General features: G+C 41.6%; 1 protein-coding gene across 2 annotated transcripts in view; it reads right to left on the reverse strand.

Annotated features, from left to right (window-relative positions):
- LOC112102588 (protocadherin alpha-C2-like) overlaps window positions 1-22,044 on the reverse strand; it is an 89,409-nt gene that overhangs the window by 60,894 nt on the left and 6,471 nt on the right. Inside the window, exons 2-4 of one of the 2 annotated variants that reach the window (XM_024193954.1) lie at window positions 15,991-16,049; window positions 14,339-14,340; window positions 13,868-13,944 (exon numbers count right to left, since the gene is read on the reverse strand). In XM_024193954.1, coding sequence (XP_024049722.1) covers window positions 13,868-13,944; window positions 14,339-14,340; window positions 15,991-16,049 — 138 coding nt within the window. Of the gene's footprint in view, window positions 1-13,855; window positions 13,945-14,338; window positions 14,341-15,990; window positions 16,050-22,044 lie in introns of both variants that reach the window. The other variant, XM_024193953.1, reaches the window with a different exon arrangement.

The following is a 22,044-nucleotide window of genomic DNA, read 5'->3' on the forward strand; positions in this document are numbered from 1 at the left end:
GGGGGGGGGGGGTTGCATAAGGGGGTGGGATCCCAGGGGGCAGTTAGGGACGAGGAGTCCCGGGAGGGGGTGGTCAGGGGACGAGGAGCAGAGGGCGGTTGGATAGGGGGTGGGAGTCCCGGAGGGGCTGTCAGGGGGCGGGGGTGTGGATAGGAGTCCGGGCAGTCAGGAGACAGGGAGCAGGGGGTTTGGATAGGGGGCGGGGGTCCTGGGAAGGGGTGGTCAGGGGACAAGGAGCAGAGAGGGTTGGATGGGTTGGGAGTTCTGAGGGGGGCAGTCAGGGTGCGGGAAGTGGGAGGGGGTGGATAGGGGGCGGATAGGGGGCAGGGGCCAGGCTGTTTGGGGAGGCACAGCCTTCCCTACCCGGCCCTCCATACAGTTGCACAACCCTGATATGGCCCTCGGGCCAAAAAGTTTGCCCACCCCTGTACTAAGCAGAGATCACCCAGCCAAGTAAAAACCTGCTTGGCTTTGAAAATTAGAACAGATTTGTAATGAAATTACCCACTGAGAAATGTAAGTGAAACAACTGAGTCACTGGGTGATCTTTTTGTAAGAGTTGTCCTCTCCTACTCTGCCCTCTTCTCATTTGTTCTCTCCCTCACTTGTGTCAGATCTAAAATCTGGATTTCAAGTTCCTCAGCATGGGGACCTTGCTTGACTATTTGCTTTTTGAGATGCCTTGCAAACATTTGGGTGTAATGTATATAATAAATTAATAATAATAACAAATATTAAAGTCAAGCACTTTCAGACAAATAAGGCTGTTATTCCACCAGTTTGAGAGAGACTCCTTATACTTACAATGAATATTAGAGTTGGTAATGTCTATCAAAACAGAAAAACATTTTAAGTGCATCCACTGTAATTCACATACTGAGGAGCCAGGAGAAGATATAAGAAAGTGTAAGTTAAAGGAGGGTGCGGAGTTACATTAGCTTATACCTTCTCCTAGCCCCTCAGTGTGTAAATTAGGCTCCCTTAGACATTGACATGGTGGGTGTTTAATGTAAGGGATCTGAATTGCACATCACCTTTGAAATTGGTTCTTTGAATGTAAGGGTTCTGAATAAGTAGTTAGATTCAAGAGAGTCTCAGTAAGTCTAGGAGAAGGATAAGCTGGCGAAACATACATGCTGAGGGGCCAGAAGAAAGTGTAGGTTACACTGATTTAGACACCCTCTAAACTTCCTTAATCTTTCATAGGCTCACTTAGTTTCCATTCTGAATTTGGCCTTTTGGATTTTAGGGTATGTCTACACCGCAATCATGGAGCTTCAATCTAGTGAGCTTGGGCACCGAGTAAGGAACACTGGGTAATTCCATGCATGGTTAGGCCATGCTGAAACGTGCACTAACAGAGATTCACTGCTCTGGTACCCGAACTACTAGCTTAGGTATGTCTACACCAGTTGCAATCACACTCATGATTGCAGTGTAGATACACTCTCAATTTTTCCAAGGCAACCCTGGACTGCACACACCTCACTGGGCTCATTTTCTGAGGCCATGAGCTCCAGGAAACTTGTCAGCCACTCCTTTATTATCTGCCTCCATTTGTGGCACACTTATGGCTTGTTGAGATGAACCATTAGTTCATGGCAAGCTGGGGTGCAATACTATCCCATGCTAGCCTGCCGCACAGTGTCTGTGTGGAACCTGCTGTTTCACACTAACAGTTTCTTAGTGTGCTTTGATTTACTCCCTTTTCAAAGCAGGGTCACATACACACAGTACGTGATTTCTGGAAACTGCACAGGCCCCGTGTGAAATCTGGCTGGAACTTGCTGCACTACCAACCCTCTTCCCCTGACCAAGTTTCCTCCCCTAAAAGTGACCAAGTGGGTTCACTGTCACAAATTGTGGCAGTTGTCTGACAGGTGATCCACATGTCTGTAGTGAAGCGAATCATTCCCCCTCCACCTCCTTGAGACAGTAAGTACCTGTGAACAGAGTGTTGGCTGTGCCTTAACCAAGAGGGCCATAAAGTAGGTACCCCTGTGAGATAGGTAAGTAAGTGTTATCACCACAGTGCTCCCTATATGGTAAATAATAAAAATGATACGTAGAGAGGTTAAATAGATCGGAAGGACTTGGGAGGGAGAGGGGTCACGTTCTATGGTCTAGTGAATTAAGCACAGGACTGGTAGTAAGGAGATCTGGGCTCTAATTTCATATGACCATGGGCAAGTCACTTAAACTTTCCTGATTCTGTTTCTCCCTCAGAAACAGACGATGTCTGCCTGACTGACAGAGGTGCTGTGAGATCTCACTAATGGTTGTAAAATGCCATATATTGTTCTGTCCATTCAGTAGCAAAGATGGGTCTAGAACAAGATAAGCTCAGAGCCTTTGCTTGTTCTTCAATAACCTCAAGAAAGCCACCATCTCCTCCTCCTCTAGGCTTTCATGGGATTTAAGTGTACAGGCCTCCAGTGTTATGTGCATTTAGCATCTCAGCATAGAGCAATTGCTCGGATGTGGGCCTTAGGGAAGCTTGCATCAGAACAGATGCCTTATATGGAGGTCATGAAGTGCACATGGGCCTTTTGCACACTTTGGGAAGCTCACAAATGGATGCCAGGGCTTCTAGCAGATAGAATTAAAAATTTCCCAGAGACTAGGTATGCATAACATTGCTATGAATAACAGCATAACTTTTCTAAGAACATCCTCCCCCCTCAAAAACAAAACAAAAAACCTACTCAATTACACCAGCCCTCATCAAGACAGATTAAAACAAATCTGAGTCATGATGAGCCCCTTCTCCACCCAACCCCCCCCCAACTCCCTGTCCCAGGATCCTTGTAAATGTTCAAGAAGTATGACCACCTCATTTTTGAACCACAATAGCTCCCAAGTACATTGTCTGATTTATCTTGCACTTTCCAGAAAAAAAAAATTAACCCTAAAATCACACACGTAATTTTGGGTAGATTGGTTGGGTTTTATTGAAGTTGAGGGTGGGTCCAAAATCAAATGTATACTTGCCTTCAGTATTAAATATGTGGTGACTACAATCTCTGCATAATATTGTGTATTTTTCCCCACTTCACTGAATGTGATGGAGGCACAGGGTCACCATCCGCTGAAGAAAGTATAAATTATTGCAATCAATTATTGAGTCTTAGCTGCAAATACTGAGAGCTGCACCAAAAGGTTCAGCAGGAATTTGCATCTTGTAAACGACATATGTGCTTCCAGTCAGAAAGATCATTGGCATTTAAAAAAAAAATAGCTGGGCTGTCATATTGCAGCTACAGTATACATATTTAATTGTTTCTAGCATAGTTTTTGAAAATCTTTTTGATTTCAAAATGTTTTCGTTCAGAGCAAAGAAGACCTGAAATTCTTAGTCTTCTCCACCTTCCATATGGCTGTTAGAAATGGGAAGCACTTATCACAGCAGACTCTTAGCTCAATGTGAAATATTGCAAAGGTCATGTGTGGCCATGCTGGTGACCTCATTTCCAACACTTTCGGGACAACAATTCAGATAGAGGAGATAATGGAGAGTCCTACAGAGAGGAAATCAGAGTAGGGAGGGTTCATGAGAGAAATGGGTTTTAAGGAAGAACAGGAAGAGAAGAAAGATGAACACTTGGCAAGCCAGAGGCGGGAGGCTGTTCAAAATGTACAGGGTAGCTTGAAAGAAAGCAAAAAATGCAAACAAAGGAAGTAGTATGCATAGAAAACTGGCAGATGCACCAGGAGTGAGAAAGTGTACACCAGGGATTGGCAACCTTTGGCACGCGGCCCGCCAGGGAAAGCACCCTGGTGGGCCAGGCTGGTTTGTTTACCTGCCGCATCTGCAGGTTCGGCCGATCGCGGCTCCCTCAGCCCGCCCCGCTTCCCGCAGCCCCCATTGGCCTGGAGTGGCGAACCGCGGCCAGTGGGAACCTTGATCGGCCAAACCTGCGGACGCGGCGGGTAAACAAACCGGCCCGGCCAGCCAGGGTGCTTTCCCTGGTGGGCCATGTGCCAAAGGTTGCCGATCCCTGGTGTACACAGTAATGAGGGCAGACATGAAGGCATGGGTAAGACCACATGATCTTGAAGAGCAACAAACTTGAATTTAATTCAAGGAGCCAGTGATGAGACTCAGAAATGGGATCTGAGGAAGGGTTTCACAGGTGAGATGGTCACAGTGGTTTATTTATATTAAAATAGAGATGTAATGCACTGTACCACCATATGAGACCCAGATTTGAGTTCCATCTCTAGTCTTTTGTGGGCCAGCAGGAGCATTGCAGAGGCAGCACCCTCAGCTCCTGTGTTTCTCTTAAGTGACTGTGATGTTATCTGATTAAAATATGACCGTATAGATCATTGTTGCAACCACTATTATATATTTGTGACAAATCTTGTAAAAAGGTTGTCAAGTAAGGTGTCTATGGAAAGGTTATGATTTGTTGAATATGATTATGCTATTTGTATGCATGTATCATTTTTGTATTTGAAGTTATGACTGTTGGGTTTATACCTGGATTTCAAAATGTTTGCTCCTGGGTAGCGCCCACAAGGTATTTAGCCTTATTTAGGGACTATTCAAATTGAGTGCCCCATGAAAAGAACATTTAACTCACAATGGAAGATGCCCACCTACCCTGAATGGACTTTCCTGTGAACGTGCTTTTTGAGGTATAGGTAATGACTTCTACTATGACTAGGCGAAATCATGCATGGACATGTGACTTGCCCATGTGACTTCAAACCATCTTGTTACTGTAATTTTCCATAGTGAGAACAATGGGTTTCCCTCCACATGGCAGAAGCTATAAAAGGCCCTGGAAATATCTCCATTTTGCCTCTTTCCTGCTCAAACCTCTGGACTATGAACTTATACTAATGAGGGCATTTTAACCAAAGGACTGAGGTCCTTCCAATGATTTGGAAGCAAGCAGAGACTTGATTTAAGCCAGCAGTTTATTCCATCACTGCTACAAGTCTGAACCAAGAACTTTGCAATGACTGTATGTATTTGATTCCTTTAAACAATTTTCTTTCTTTCTTTTTATAAATAAACCTTTAGATTTTAGATACTACAGGATTGGCAACAGCGTGATTTTTGGGTAAGATCTGAGTTGTATATTGAACTGGGTGTGTGGCTGGTCCTTTGAGATCAGAAGAACCTTTCATTTGATGCAATTGGTTTTAAAGAACCACTCATCTCTAAGTCTAATGTTTTTGGTGATGATACAAGGACTGGAATGCCTAAGGAAACTGCTTTCATGACTTTTTGTTAGCCAGTGTGGTGAAACAGAAGTTTACTTTTGTTGCTGGTTTGGTATATCTCATGGGAGAATAACCTCCAGTTTTGGGGTGTATCTGCCCTATTTCTCAGCAGTTTGTCCTGAATTTGGTATTCTCAGTTGTGACCCACAGAGGCACAGTTACAGTGACATCTGTGGCTGACCTAGGCATGACACCAATGGAGTCCAAAGAGAGTAGTATCAAGCCTTCCTTCCTTAGCTAAGGGAGATCATTTGAGGGAGGAGAGGGAAAGCCTACTACTGCAACTGGGAAGAAAACATCCCCCATTTAGGATCACAATACATATCCATGGGAACAAGGTATGTGAAAGGCAAGGGCCTGTCCCAATCATACAAACCATCTGCTTTGACTCTTGCTCTTTAAAATGAAATAAAAAAAAAAAATCTCACGAACTAAGATCCCCATGACAATATCATGGCATCCCAGTGAGCAGCTATTGGAGCATTATGCCTTTTGAATTTCAAGAGCTGTGTCTGATGTAAGAGTAAAAGGGTCAAACTGGAAAAAATCATTCATTCCCTTCTGTAGAGATGCTAAATGGATTCAAACATTTGGACAGATCAAATCGTATTTTTCAAATGGAAATTATATTACCTGGAGCCAGCCTCAGCAGGGCTCTGTGTCCTCTTTCCCAGAAGCCCATTAACTATGGCTTTCAGCCCCCCTTTCCCAGGATCTCTAATAACTTATTCTCAGGGCTCTCTCCAGAGTCTCTATAATCCCATTTTCAGTGTTCTCTGTCCCCTATCCTAAGGCTTCTATTATCCCACTCCAATAGAGGGCCCTCCTGATCCCATTCTGGGTGCTCAATGCCCCATTTTAAGGCACTCAGTCATCCCATTCTCAGTGGTTTCTGTTCTCTTTTCCCAGGGTTTCTATAACCCCATTCTCAGGGCTCTCAACCCTTTTTACATCTTCTACCAACCCTGCCTCATTACCCCATGCCCCTTTGACTTGGCCCCTCTCATCTCATTCCATCACTTGAAGTCTTTAAATCAAGACTGGATGTCTTTCTGAAAGATTTGCTCTTGTTCAACCAGAAATTATGAGCTGGATGCAAGAACCACTGGGTGACATCCCATGGCCTCGTAATGGTTCCTTCTGGCCTTAAAATCTATTAAGTGCTCAGTGCTATCTCTCTGCTCTCTGTCACCTTTCCCAGGCCCCTTATCATCATCCTGTCTTCATTTCTCTCTTCACAATTTCCCGGGCAATCACCCCATTCTCAGCACTCTGTCTCCCATCCAGTACCACCATTACAAATATCATATAAAGGCTTCCATTGCTTTTCAGATTAGACCATTTTAATGCTTATTTGTCATGTTTGCAGATGTTTTTAATTGTTTATTTTTGTTCCAGTATTTATAACTCATTCTATTTCTGCAACTTTTATCAGTAGGATTAAGATCTCTATCAGCTGTATTTAGCATGCAAGACTTTCTTATAAACTAGTCAACATCACCTAAAACTGATCTACTCAGCATAAAGATTTTATGCAGAAATAGATTAATAGAGTATATATCCTCTCCTAGGTTTTCTGATTGCCATTTTCAGAGCTCTCCTTCTCTGTTCCAGCTGCTGTTTATATATTTCATAGTGTCTTAGAACTTCTTTTCTCTTTAGTCATAGAACAGCATTACTGTGTATGTGCACAATATACTGTATTGGACTTAATTCTTCAAAACCAGCATGGTCTATTACAAGCACAGCTGGTATTGACATTAATATTTAAGGTGCATAATACTTTCCATCATAAGATCCTATTTTCAGTTGGTTACAACTTTGCCAAATTTTAACTATTTTGGCTGAAATTTCCCATGCTGGACACATGTTTTGAAACATTTCAGCAAAATTGGTCCAGACATTTCTGAGAATAAAATTAGTTAAAAATACATTTTTGCCCATATTAAAATTGTTTACAACTGTTCCATTATGAAGCTCTAGCACCTCCCTGCTTTGAGCAGGGACTTGAAATTTGGCAGGAGCACTGCCTGAGTGTCAGGGATATGTCCTTTGCTATCCTTGTGAAGATCTACCCAAATTTGGCAAACCTATGAGCCTCTGAAAATTGCAGTTCACACATGCTCAGTAGGGAGGGTTATTAGAGGCTGGCAGCTAAATTCTCTGAGGATTGCATATGCATTGAGCATGTTCTAGTCCCACATAACGCTTGTGTTCCAACTGGACTGTGCATGTATCATCCCCACAGGGTGATGGAATAAGTTCCATCCCACTGCTGCAGGGGCTGAGCAGGACATTCCCTGCTGTGACACCATGCACTGGAACTGAGAATAAGGAGACTGTCTCTCCTATGCTCCCATGCTCCTCTTGCTGGTGCCCAGACAACATGGAGAAGGAAATTGCCTGCCAGGAATGCAGGGAGGAGGAGGGGGAGGACTGAAACAGGAACCAGTGGGGAGAAGAGAAAAACAGAGGGAAAGAGACTGAGATAGAAGCCAGTGAGAGTAAAGGAGACTGGGACAGGAGCTAAAGTGGAGAAGATTAAAACAGGGACAGACTGGAGAGAACAAGAGTAGAAGGGGTCAGGATTGCAGGGACAGAAGCAGAAGGGTTTATAATCACTAGGTTACACTCCTCTCCAGAATCTAGTACTGAACCCAGATTCCCAAGTCTCAACATTCATCTGCTGTCAATAAATAGCTCTTAAAGTCCCTGGTAAATTGTCTCTCTCTTCCCCCTCTACTGGCTAATCCACTTAGGGGATAACAATGTATTACTGCTACCAGTTACTCAGCTAGCTCAAATGGTAGCAAAGGTCTGTGCTGTGGATCTAAAGGTCCCAGTCCTGCTGATGACTCATGTTGGGGTCAATATGGTTCCACACTACAGAATTTCTATTTTTTTCAATTTGCTTTCTTTAAAAAATGTGAGAAATTACATTAAGAAGCCAATGTTAAAAGAACATTAAAGTTGCAAAGTCAAACACTCAAAAGTTAGGAAATCTCAGGATTCATCTCACATGCCACCTTAATTCAGCCATTTTGTGCATATCCATTATGGTACAGAGTGAAATCCTGGCTCCACTGAAGTCAATGGGAGCTTTGCAATTGACTTCAATGGGGCCAGTATTTCACCCACAGTTCTTAATTACATGATCATACGCTATTTTTTCTATAGGTTCCTTGCCTCATTCAGGGCACAGGATGAACAGTGCTCACTACATGGGAAGCCATTCAATATTTCTGTTCACAGTTATCATTCAGTATATGGCCCCATGCTTTATTTACTCTACTCTATTTAAATCCTACATTAAATACAGAATTAATATCTGCATAGGTTTTCTCATCATGGACATTCATCAGTATAGCATCTGAGTGCTTTACAAACATTGATGAATTTATCTTTATAGCACCCCTATGAGATACATTGGTATTATCATCCCACATTTTACAGAGGGAAACTGAGGTGAGGAGCAATTAAGGACATATTTGTTTAGTATCCACCAATTTTGGGCATCCAATTTAAGACAGCCATGGCTAGATTCACAAAGAAACTGAGTGTAGTCACCCCTAACTTTTAGGCTTCTAAAAAAACATTGGGATTCACAAAGCTTCAGTTTGGTGCCTAGGCACAAGGGCCTTAGAATAGGATTCACAAAAGTCAGCATGCTAGCTGGCTCCTCACTTAAGATAGCCAATAGGATATGCCAAGCTGAGGAGTGTGTGGAAAGCCCCCTCTCTTAGAGATAGGCACCTAAGTCCAGGCTGCAGGGAGGCGCCTCCCCCTGCTTTGGATTTTCAACTACAAAGGCTTCTCTTAGCATTAGGCAATACTCCATGTTAGAAAGAAGTAGCTGCAGGCAGCACTCTCTCATAACTCATAGCCCAGTGGTTAGAGTACTCACTTGGGATGTTGGAGACCACTGGTTCAAGTTCCCACCTGTAGCTGAGGGTGAGAAGGGAGCTGAACAGGATTCTGCTACCTCCCAGGTGAGTGCCCTAACCATGGAGCTCTGGGATATTGTGATGCATAGCTCCCTCGGTCACCTTGTTGAAGCTGTTCCACTGGATAAATAAGGAAAGAATCATTAGACCACAGAGAGAAAGCGAGCATGAGAATGACTCTGTAAGCCTGGTAGCTGGAGCATTCACCAGAGATGTGGCAAATCCCTATTCAAATTCCTTCCCTCCCTGAGGTGGGGACTTGAACCAAGGGTCTCCCACATCCCAGGTGAGTATTCTAAACACTGGGCTAAAAGTTATGAGGGAGGTCCTCCTCCCCCTGGCCATTTTGTGTAAGTTCATCTATAGGGATCTGATCCAGTAGGCGAGCTCAAAATTCACCTATCTCATTGGGCCTCACAGGTGACTAAGGCAGAGAAATGCCTATCTTTCCCCAGTTCATGACTCGTTCTGGGGCTTAACCATCCATATGCCTGGTATGGGGCTGCAGTGTGCATGCTCAGAGGCCAAAACATAGGGATTTAGGAACTTTCGCTGCAAAAATGTAGGCACCAAGTGAGTTTAGGCATCGACAGGGCTTGGGGGCAGCTGAACCGGGGATTTGTGAATCCTGGTGGGGTGAGATTCGGGGATTTAGACATGTAAGTCCTTTGGTGAAGTTAGCCCCTAAGGCCTAATTTTTCAAAGTTCCTAGCATTTTTATATCACTATATATGTTCAGAACAGAACTCCAGTCAACTTCAGTTCCAGCTGTGAGCATTTAGCACTCCTGCAAATCAGCCCCCAGGTGTTTCAAGTTGGGCACTCAGAAATGAACAGTACACCATTAGTGGCCACCTCTGAAAATTCTGGTTTAAGCAACTTGCCCAGCAGCACATAGGAACACTGTGGCAGAGGCAGGGATAGAATGCAGTTCTTCAGCATAGCATTCAGTTGCTTTAATCACATAACCATCCTTTCCCTTCTGGAGTTTCCTGCCTCATGCACTAAACATCTTCCAACATCTGTAGCAAATGAAGCAACCATCCTACAGACAACAGCCTCATTGACTACATGGCTCTGATTCATTCCCTGGGCAAGGTCCATCCTGTGCTGTGAATGAGGTGGAATTCCTGTGGAAAAATAGTGCTAAGATGGTTAGTGAAAATACTGACCCCACTGAAGCCAATGGCACATTTCCAATTGACTTCAGTGGAGCCAGGATTTCACTCTGTATCATAATGCATATGCACAAAGAGGCTGAATTAAGGTTGCACAGGCAAATGTAATTCTGGCATTTCCTTGCTTTTGAGTGCTTGACTTGGCAGCCTTAACTTTCTTTTAAGTAACAATTTTTGGGATGTAAATGGATCTCCATTATGCAATTTCAAATATCCAGAAGCAATGATTAAAGCAAGTGATCAACATTCAGGTAGATAACAAGTCTACCTATAGACTGTCTAATAATTATAAGTCTACATGTAGACTTATTGAAATGGGAGTTGGATGTCTTCTCTGAAAATCTCAGTCATAATACATAGAAAAACCACTGAGATAAAATATTTACCAAATACACAGAGTAGCACCTTACCTGAGAGGCTGGAAGAGCTCTTTGTCAGGAATATAATATGCTTCATAACTTGTTTTTCAAACAAGGAAACCAATTTTTAAAACAACCTCTCTTTAAATGACATTAAAACTATGACACAAGTGGCAGGAATTCCAAAGTGAATCTGATTGTGTATCCTTAACTTAGACCACTGGACCTTTTGTTCACCTCAGAGTGAGTTTGGGACAGAGCATAAGCCTTAAATCTTGATTTCATCACTTTTTTGTGATGAAGAACCTGTGAAAGGAACAAAAAACAATGGGCCAAATTTTGCTCTCAGCTGCATAGGTGAAACTCCTACTGAAGTCAGTGGAAGCTTTATCCATGTAAGTGACAGCAGGATTTACCCTGAAAGGTACAGAACTGGTGATATACCATGTAGTGTCTGAGTATAGCTAGGCAGTAGGAATTAAGGATTTACTGATTTAACACTTGACTTGTTCATCCTTCTTAGAACATTCCTATGACATCATCTTTTGATGCTCTCATTGATTAACTTTCTGATTCCTTCAATCTGAAGCATTTTATCCGAGGCTTTTGTGGAGTGCTAAATTAAATGAATGGTTTAGTGACAAACCAATTGGAATTAATCAATTGAGTAAAACAACTGCATTAAGCATATGTATGTGAGGCGGGATTTGAGGCAGTTTTATACTAATTAGAAGTAGAGAGCTGCAGCTGCTGCATATGTTGATGGAAATAGAGATAATGAGCAGCTAATTTGTGAGTTTATCTGGACACAGGTGTAGCAGTGTTCAGATGTAAATGGCATGTCAAGAGCAACTGCATATGTTGTCTCTATTCAGTGTAATTGGCTGAAATGGGTCAAATATCTAATGAAAAGCATAATTTTGTGTCTTAACCTGATGAAAAATGGCACAAGTCATGAACATGAGCAGTGGAAAGGAGGTAGAACAATTGAAAGAGGAAATGTGTGTGGGAACCCAAAGCTGTAATTATAAACCATTGTGATAAACAACTATATTTGAAAGTGTAATGTATTAAAGTTATGTGTTAATTTTACCTTTTCTGTTAAATGACACTTCTATATGCATAAACTATTTGTTACTGAAGGCTAATGAAATCCACATCGTCTGTTTACAAATGGTAGGAAGGTCTCATTTATGTTATTTTAGCAGTCATTAAACCCTTAAGGCCAGACAGAAAGGAAACAAAAGATTCTTTCTTGCACAGGAAGAATAGTCATTTGGAAGGATCAAGAAACTTGATCCACAGAAACTGGATTTCAAAACAGTTTTAACTACCCTAGACTTTTTAAGAGGCTGGTTTTCTCAAAGAGCAGAAAGACTTCCTGGGGCTGGAGATACAAGTTCTTACTACCTCTTTACTCATTTGCCTGATCCTGCCCAAACTGTGACTCTGGCTGCGGTAGGAAGAGCAGGGGCTACTTGCCCAAAATGCCCCATTTCACGCAAGTGGACAGGGAGGGAGCAGAGAGAGCGAATGGGGAGTAATAAGTGTCCTGGTTTTACCTCCTCTCCCCAGCTTATTCCTAAACCCAAGTAGCTACCCAGGCACACAGGGTACTTCCTGACAAAATGGAGTGAAGTTACTTACTCCATCCTTGAAGCTGGGAATGAATTTGGACTCTGAGACAATTCATCTCGTGGTCTACTCCTGGGGCACGCAGCTATGGTCTGACCCTTATCCGGGTCAGATCATAAAATGATAATCTAGTCCACAGGAATTAATTTAATTTTTTCCCTGAAAGTTCCTTCTGCCCCTGCTGGAGCCTTAAGGATCCTCCCATATTTAATCAGTCAGCAGGTTAAAAGGTTGTTCTGTGAATTATTTCCAGTTTCATTGTTTGCCATCTGGATGAACCATGTGTATTTTTATTCTCAAATACAACTTTTAACTTAATTGTTCAGTAAAATATTTGTAACATAGCAATGCAATCTTGTGCATATTTAATCAACTGAACCATAAAAAGAAATCGTAGCAATGTTTAATGTACACATAATATTTCTATTTCTCTCTATCTCTCTGCTTCTCTATCCACAAAGAAATATGAAAGCTATCCAATTATTTTTGAAAGAGCTTTAGCTTCCACACCACATGTTATCAAATTTTTCCTTAATACAGTGCTTGGTGTCTGAACTTCTGAGCAGCACCAAATACCATTTCCTAACACTTTGTAGGCATTTTAAATGATGAAATTCTTTCTATCCCAAAATGTAATGTGAGAATACATCCATTGCTTTCACTGCAAAAGAACTGAGTGAATTTGCTTATCTCCAGTAATCAACGAGACCCTTTGCTGATTCTTACTGAATTTTGATTTAGTGAGTCAGCAAGTAAATAATGAAAAAAATCAAGAATACTTCATCATAAAAGGTATTTTGGTTATTTATTTTCACAAGTGAATAGCAGTTTAGTTAAATGTTTTATGAGAACCCTCCATAGCATACTAGTAAATGTACTGCAGTTTAATTTATAAAAGGAGTGAACACTTAGTAATAAGAAACCTAACTACCTGACAGCAGGATGAGACCTGTCGGTATTTAAAAACAATTACTGAGTTTGCAAAATAGTGAAGTAAGAATTGGTGAGGTTCTGTATTACTTACTCCATCCCCAATTGAGCAGCTCTTTTTGCGAAGTTGGTAGTTCTGATGACCATTAGAAATGGAGGATAAATTAAAACCCTAAACCCAAATACTCCCAAACTTTGGGGAAATGTGGCTCTGGATCCACACCTCACAACTGGGCCTTCTTCTCTAGTGAACTATACCAAATTCCTGGGTCTGACCACCCCAAAACATTGGATAAGTTCAGGTCTGAATCCAAATTTTGAGGCTTGATTCCATCTCTAGTATGCACCTGCTAGTGAATAAAGGAGAAAGGTTTCTTTGCTTTATTTATTACCGTCTATCTTATTCAAAAGAGTGTTTCATAGGGACTTAATTCAGAGACACAAAGTAGAAAGAAAGTTAAGAATGATCCAATGGGAAGTGTGTTTCAAATAACAATCATTCCTCTCTTTAAGGGAATAGAGCCATCACATTTCCCAATATCCCATTAATAGATGTCAGTACTCTGATCCTAACCTGGTGTTGCACTGGATACTGTTGGCCACAGCTGTTCAGGTCCTCCCGGCCCTCCTCGTAAGACTCCTGCCTCCTCCATGTGCACAGCACTGAATAAACAAGCATACTGATTAAATTACATAGTTCCCATCTGACCTGTTTTTGTTCAACATTCCCTTTTCTGGCTATTTCTCCAAAGTCACAGTTGTTCTTTGTTGCACCAGGGCTAATGCAACATTGCATCATGCTAGCAGATTCTGCTAATGCATTATTAAAGCGTCAATCCTGTAAGAACTGCAAAAATTGTCTTTGGTTATTATTTGAATGCTGCAACATAATTCCATGCAGTTCATATCAGACACAAATATTATCTCTAGAGGATGGTTTGTTTTCATTAATGTGATGTGAAATCACTAACAGTGCAGGGAAGTCACCTAGCCCCAGATTCTCAAAGGTATTTAGGTGCCTAACTTCCACTGAAATAGAAGTTAGGTGCCTAAATACCTCTGAGGACCTGGGCCCTAATCCATATCATGTTTGTGATGTCTTAGCAGTGAAGTAAATAATGAAAGTCAGTTCTGGGCTTCTTTCAGCATGTTATTATCAGCCACTCTTCTACAGCAAATATCCCAATGCAATTTATAGTATCCGATGCTGATTACCTTATGCTTTTGGCAAGCACTTTTGAAGGGAGAAATTAGGTGTCACAAACTACGATAACCATGTAATATCAAGTTTTATACGGTGTCAAATGATGAACAGTCTGCCATGAGACCAGCAAATTTAATTGTTGCACATTGTCTAGCTCTGAACTCATAAGGAGATGATGATGGGGGGCGGGGGAATAGATGCCTGATATCTTAAAATGAAAAAAGTAGATAGTCATTTTTAAAATGAGCTCACCCTTTTCACTTATCATGGAAGTTACTTCAGGCAAAATCCTGAAGTATTCCCTATTCCACCTGTATGCAGGCAAGGCTCCCACTGATTTCAAGAGGTGTTCTATTTCAGTTTGGACCGAGAGAAGTTTCTAAAACTTGGTCAATTCATTTCTCAGTGTTAATGGGCAAGATTTTTAAAACTGGGAGCTCAATACTGTAAGATTGTAATTCGTCTTGTTACTTTCTAAATGATTTTGATCTGTATGATATTTAAACTTGATTTAACTAAGGAAAATCAACATTCATATTGATTTAAAAAGGTAGTTTTTAGTTAAAAGGGCATTTCAAATATTTTATGTACAGTTATTTTACTTTGTATTTGCTGTAATAGTCTCCAGAGAAACATGAAAATACATTTTAATTCCCTCAAATCTATGTCTTTTTGTATTCAGCAAATGATTTTCCCTCTGAGTTTGTAATGCCACTTGAAATTACCACGGCCTTTTTACTTAGTTCTAAATTTGTTATCCGGTCTTATTGATAAGGCCAGAATAGATCTAAGAATAAGACTGGTTAGTTAATTTGCTAAGACACAGAGAGCAAAGATATTATTTTATCTAGGTCCTACACAAACAGCATTATTTTACTTCTTTTTAAATTTATTGAGGAGCAAATTATAGTAAGGCAAATTTGGGATCTAAGGCTGAGATTTCTAAAGGAGTCTAAGGTGGGCACCTAACTCAAGAAGGTTTCCTTGGAAATCTCAGCCTGATATGCTTGTCAATGCCCTTTTAACTTTGTTAAATACCTTGAATGTACCATGTGGTTAATAAACTGCCTGCAGCAGTGATACACTTTTATGGTAATGAGAGGTAGTGAGATGGAAAACTATTGATGCTGCACACAATCTATTGAAATTCATCAGAGTGGATGATAACAGGAAGCTTTAATGTGAATGAAGAGTGTATTATCAGTTAAATAATTCAGTAATTGTAGCAATCAGGCAGTGATAGTAAATGTATAAAGAAGCATGAGGTAAACAACATGAATGCATAGACCAAACACTAATATAGTAATGACCAGCATAAAAGTCAACAATTACAGTGAATCAGTAGGACTGGTAGATATAATGCCTCAGAAGCAAAACTTGGGTGCTTCCCTCACAGCATGCAGATCTCACTAGTGTATGTCACCAGATGTACCAGATTGAAAGACAGTCTACTTCACAAAGGGAGAAAGATATAAGCCCTTAAGAAGGGGAAGCACAGTACATACCTTTGTATTCCTGCTCTTAGGGATGCAGAATAACGCCAATCAGGATTGGGTTGTTTTGGCTGCAGAAACAAAAGAGAACAAAATCTGTATTAATTTGTATTAAAACATTTAAAAATCTATGCAGCTGAATACAGGCTCTTCTCCAGAGTTTCTAAACATTTTCACATCTATTGTCAAATGGCTCCATAGAGCTATTTACATTTTTTATGCATTCAGAGCTGCCAAATCTCCCAGTAAATCTGAAGACACTTTTGTATGAGTGCACTTAGGTCACTGAATATGGAGTTAAATGTTTATATACCAAGACTTTGGATTGTGAGGGTTAAAGTGGAGAAGGAGGTTATTTTTGTAAATTGAGGGGCTGTTATTTTGCCCGTGTTCAGAAATCTCCTGGCCATAGGAGGAGACGATTATTGCTGGAAAAGAAAAGAAATACTTTGCTGGTTTCCCTGATAAAACTAGGCCACTTATGCTCTTACCCTGGAATGTATCCACCTGTACACATACAAAATGCAGCCCCCCTGTGAAGAATACATTGGGGCCAGTTTGCTTGCTGTGAGTTTTCTGCTGGGGTTAGTGGACTGCAGAGGACTGCACTAGATTGTATCAGACTCACAGACTGCAGCAGGTTTTTACTGAAGGCAGACATGTTCTTTCATAAGACCAAGAGCTGCTACATTTCCTACATTGATAAAAAGGCATAAAAACAGGGAGGAAAAAATAGAGATACATGATAGTAATGGTGTAATTCTACTGAAGTCATTGGAGGTAGACCAGAAGTGAATTTGGCCCCATTACTTTTAAAAATGTGTTGAATACCCTAAATTATTTAAAGCCAGTTTTGTCTTTGCCCTTGGGATTCACAGTATGCTCTTCTCTAGATCAATAAGTTTTATACAAATAAAGATATAGCAATAATGATATGCGCCATCTTTCTATCTGGCTATCTCAATATTTATAAGGCCCCCATCACTATCTGAGTTTGAGGAGCTATTTGGTACTGTGCGTTGTAGCATTCTTCACATCCTGATATACACAAAAGAGAAATTCCACCCAGTGCAACAAAATATTAAACATCTTTGCTAGTAACTACTTTCACATTTAAACCCAGATTCTCAGTGCCCAGTTTCTGCTGGGCTTAGTTGTGAAAAAGACAATTATGGCTCCAAGCTTCTCTGACTGTTTCTGATCTGGCCCTAGCCCCACTCGACTTTAAAGAAAAAAATTAGGACTGTTCTAAACTTGGCCAGCTGGTAGTGGTCCTCCAGGAACCATCCCACTACTAAGAACTATCAGAAAACAACCCGCTCTTATCACACCTTTTCCCCATCCTGACATGCCTCCTACACCAAGACTGCAGGTGGACAGATACAGGAGCTGACTATCCTGACTTTTCTTCTGTTGTGGACTCCCATACACCAAGGGAATTCTCAGCTCAGAAGAGTCAATTTCCACTCTTTCTGCACCAGGAATGGAGTTAGGGTGACCAGACGTCCCAATTGGACTGCCCCGATATTTACTTGTTTGTCCCGCGTCCCGCCCGATGTTCGGTCGGGACACGAATTGCCCCGATATTTTGCACTCTGGCGCACAGGCGGAGGGGGCTCGTGTCCCACCCTGCCCCCAACTCAGCCCCGGCCCCGCCCCCTCCCTGCCTCATTGGATCCCTCCCCAAATCCCCGCCCTGGCCCCGCCTCTTCCCCAAGCATGCTGCATTCCTCCTCCACCCCCCTCCCTCCCAGGCTTGCGCGAATCAGCTGTATGGCGGCGCAAGTGCTGGGAGGGAGGGGGGAGAAGCAGGCCGCGGCAGGCCACTCAGGAGAGGCGGAGGTGAGCTGGTGCGGGGCAGCCCCCTATGATCCAGCGGCTCTTTTTTTTTTTTTTTTTTCCCCCACCGGTGCCTCCCTCCTCCCCCCCCATGTCCCGATACTTCATGTCTCTCATCGGGTCACCTTAAATGGAGTGAGTCAAAGAATCATAGACTTTAAGGTCAGAAGGGACCATTATGATCATCTAGTCTGACCTCCTGCACAACGCAGGCCACAGAATCTCACCCACCCACTCCTGTATCAAACCTATGTCTGAGCCATTGAAGTCCTCAAATCATGGTTTAAAGACTTCAAGGTGCAGAGAATCTTCCAGCAAGTGACCCGTGCCCCATGCTGCAGAGGAAGGCAAAAAACCCCCAGGGCCTCTGCCAATCTGCCCTGGAGAAAAATTCTTTCCCGACCCCAAATATGGCAATCAGCTAAACCCTGAGCATGTGGGCAAGACTCACCAGCCAGACACCCAGGAAAGAATTCTCTGTAGTAACTCAGATCCCACCCCATCTAACATCCCATCGCAAGCCATTGGGCATATTTACCGCTAATATAAAAGACCAATTAATTGCCAAAATTAGGCTATCCCATCATACCATCCCCTCCATAAACTTATCAAGCTTAGTCTTGAAGCCAGATATGTCTTTTGCCCCCAGAATCTCTGGTCCTTAGAGTGTCTGATCAAAAAGAGAGAGAAGCAGCATGAGGAATAGAATTCCTCCTATAGTCCTGGCCAAAAAACATATTAAGTTATAGTCATGGCTGAAAACTGGGGAATTCTCAAAGAAGCAGAGAAGGAAATAAAGGCAAAAAAGGTGAGACTGTCTATCATACTGCTACATTGGTTCACAACACTTGGATGGTTTCCTTCTCAACAATAAGAGCTAGAAACTTACTTTATTTACATGAAAGCTTTCATTCTGCAGATTATGAATCTGTCATGGAGGCAGGATAAATTCATCAAGTAGGCTGCAACTGAGCCACAAGCCAGGTGTTTGACACCTTTGATTTATAATATAAATTACAACCATGAGGTCAGGCATTCAAAAGGGTTATTGCCCCACCAGATATTCTTGCTGGAAGAGTTTGCAACTGCCATAAAACATCTATTTTTTCACTGTGTAGGTTGAACAGACTAGAGGTTGATCTGCCATATATTTGGGGTGCATGGTAAATGACCCAAACTGCCAGAGTGTACTGGGACACTGTAGATATATATAGTATACACATCCACATAGATAATCTGGTGTGTATCATAAGGTCTCCAACCTACAGTGGAATGGAGAAGATGTTGTATTTAGCCCTTGTATGGATATTAAAATGCAAAATGTAATCTCTGCCTTTAGTGAGAAGGAATAGCGAAGGGCCAGGTTTCTGGTCAGATGCAGTAGTTGTTTGGCATTTCACAGGGTTCGGTAACATATCAGAGTAGGGAACAGTAGGGCTCTACCGGCTGTATTTAAATGGCAGAAAGGGGAATTGTCTTTGGCCTACATAGGAGAGTGGGGATGGATATGGGGGCACATGTTAAGCTGGTACTGGAACCTTAAATGCAAATATTCTGACTGTGAAATATATATGAGTTGTTGAGTTTTTTGTTTTTTAACTATAAAGCTGTTGTTTTAATTAATTTATTTCTGGGAATTTCCTTACTTTTTTAAGAACCTTCACAGGTCTGACTCACCATGGGTATGGGTGGCAGAATCTAGCCCTTAGTTTTTATAACCTTTTTTATACCGCATGGGAGCAAACAGTGACTCATATGAGAAGGAACAGTCTTCTATGTCTTTGGGGCTGCTCTTGCTTGGTTTTCTGGACACTGAAGGACTGGGTTTGAACATTGGATGACTGGGAGCTGTCAGTGATCTGCAGGAGACAGGGGTTCATCATGCTTTTATGCCATCATAAGCCAATATCCTGTAACTGGCAATGCTAGTGGGAGTAAAAGAAATCAATGCCAACACCTTCTTTGTGGCATTAGCAGTAATAGGCTTCTCTTCTGGTCCTACTATCGGTCCTGCCTCCATAAGTACTCTTTGTCTTTGGTCCCAACAGAAAAGCCAGTTGAGGAGGCATATGACTTCAAAGCAGAATTTTGGGCAGCCATGGGAAATGAGTTTGAGGCATATGTCATAATGATTAATGTTAGCTGTTCAAGTGTGGAAACAGATAAGCCAGCCTATTTCCTATCTGCATTCCACAATGTACCCACAGCTTTATGAATTCTTATGTTCTGTATATCACTACAAAAGGAACTGAATGTTAAAAACAAATCAAATCCAGCCTTAACACAGCCAAACTAGATGTACAAGCAAACTGAAAACCAGCATCATGGTAACAAAGCTAAATATAAATATAGTGATGGGTAAAATCAGATGCTTCAAAGTTTGGATGTTTGGACTGTCCCAAACACAATCCCCCTCCACCACACAGGCCCTATGACAGACTAGTACCACTTTCAAGCCCTAGCAAGGTCAAATGGATCAGAGTTTGGTAATGTGATATGGATCTTTTCATTTATAGATCACAAATTCAAATCTGCCTCTGCTGTATAGATAGTGACAGTTGTGAGCATCTCAGTGCTGCTTCGTGGCCAATGTGAAATTAGTTTGGTGATCTTAGTACATTCCCCAGTGGACAGTTCACAAAAAATTATTGGCAATTGACAACTGGTATCTTTTGCAGGGCTTGTCACAGGCCCTGTTGAGTGGAGGGAGACTATGTGGTGACAGTCACCCTACTTGATATTATTTCATTACAAGGAATGATTTGTGGCCCGCTACCCCATTCTGCCATCTTAGATATGAGCTTAGACTGCACTCTTATCCAGTGTCTTTGTGAGGCCACAAGGCAGTGCCACTGACAATCCTTTCTGCTCCTCAGTGGTCTTCAAAAAGAAGGGTGTGATGGGAAGCTTTCATCACACATGCAGTAGTAGGAAGCAGCCCAAAGCCACTCCCTGTTTCTGCCATCATCAACTTTTCCTGTTTGGCTCGGAGAAAGCACATAAAATGCAATGACTCCTTCTGAAAAACTGAATCAAAATCTATCCAGGTGTTTTTAATGGTGGACGTCACCACAGTATCTGAGTGTCTCACCATAGTATCTTATGACTCCTAACCCTACTGAGCACATGGGGTATGTCCAGCCATTCAGGGAACCAGAAGCTATACAAAGGGATTAATGTGTCCAGGTATAACCAACCAACCCAAGTTGAAATTCAGATAATGAATGTGAATACATGCTACCAATTGTTTGCAGTCATCCTAAAAACAAAACATGTTTATGCAAAATTTCATGACAATGTTTTAAAATAGCATAATATTGATCCAATTTCACAAACATTTTAGCTGAATTACAAACAAATTTTAATGAAAATTCATTTTACTTAGTTCTGATATGTTGTCATCTCAAGTATCTGTTGCTTGAATTATGAGATTCATATGTACTCTGGGCCTGATTCAGTGTTCACTGAAATCAATAAAAGCCCCCCTCCAGTAACTACAATGGGTGTTGGCTCTAGCCCTGTTTGTGTGGATCAAAGATTTACAAACAGTTAGGAAATTATGAGAGTGCTAAACACATCCCACTCTACTCCTATATTCACACAAATACTCAGTAGAATAACATACCATCTTCTTATCAAATATATCCATTTTGAAGCAATAAATAAAAGGCCTTTTAAAATCCTAGACCACTTACAGCTCAGTTTCCTTTCTACTGAGAATATGTTGACAGTTGTGGGATTCATGGAGCTATTTCAGATTTCCTACTGTAAAATCTGAGATTGATTATATAAAAATGCTCACACTAAATTCAACATAGAGAATAAACTATTTATAGTCTAGCATTTGTTTATCATTCAGGAAACTAGAATGAAAAGCTAACAAAACAAAATTTAGTATAGAATATTTCCCCCTAACAGTGAGTATTTGCATTCCTAACCCTAAGGAAACGAAAATTAAATTAACAGGTCAATGCTTCTTTAAAATACATTTAATGAGTTCTGGTACAGTGAAAAACTGCTTTGTCTGCTTAATGCTAGATGCAAGTTTCTGCCAGCACAGCAGTTACCCTCAGCCTAACAGTTTGACTTCCCTGGAGCACAGAGCACTGACCCTGCATAGCAGAAAAGGAACTGGTGCTGCTTCTAACCAAAAGAACAAACATTTCTATTTAACCTTTCCAATGTCAGAGAGCCCAGAGAATTTCTTAAAGGCTTAAGTCCTTGAAC

The sequence above is a fragment of the Terrapene carolina genome, unplaced genomic scaffold, assembly GCF_002925995.2.
Source record: "Terrapene carolina triunguis isolate 2854851 unplaced genomic scaffold, T_m_triunguis-2.0 Scaffold838, whole genome shotgun sequence".
Classification (NCBI taxonomy): Eukaryota; Metazoa; Chordata; order Testudines; family Emydidae; genus Terrapene; species Terrapene triunguis.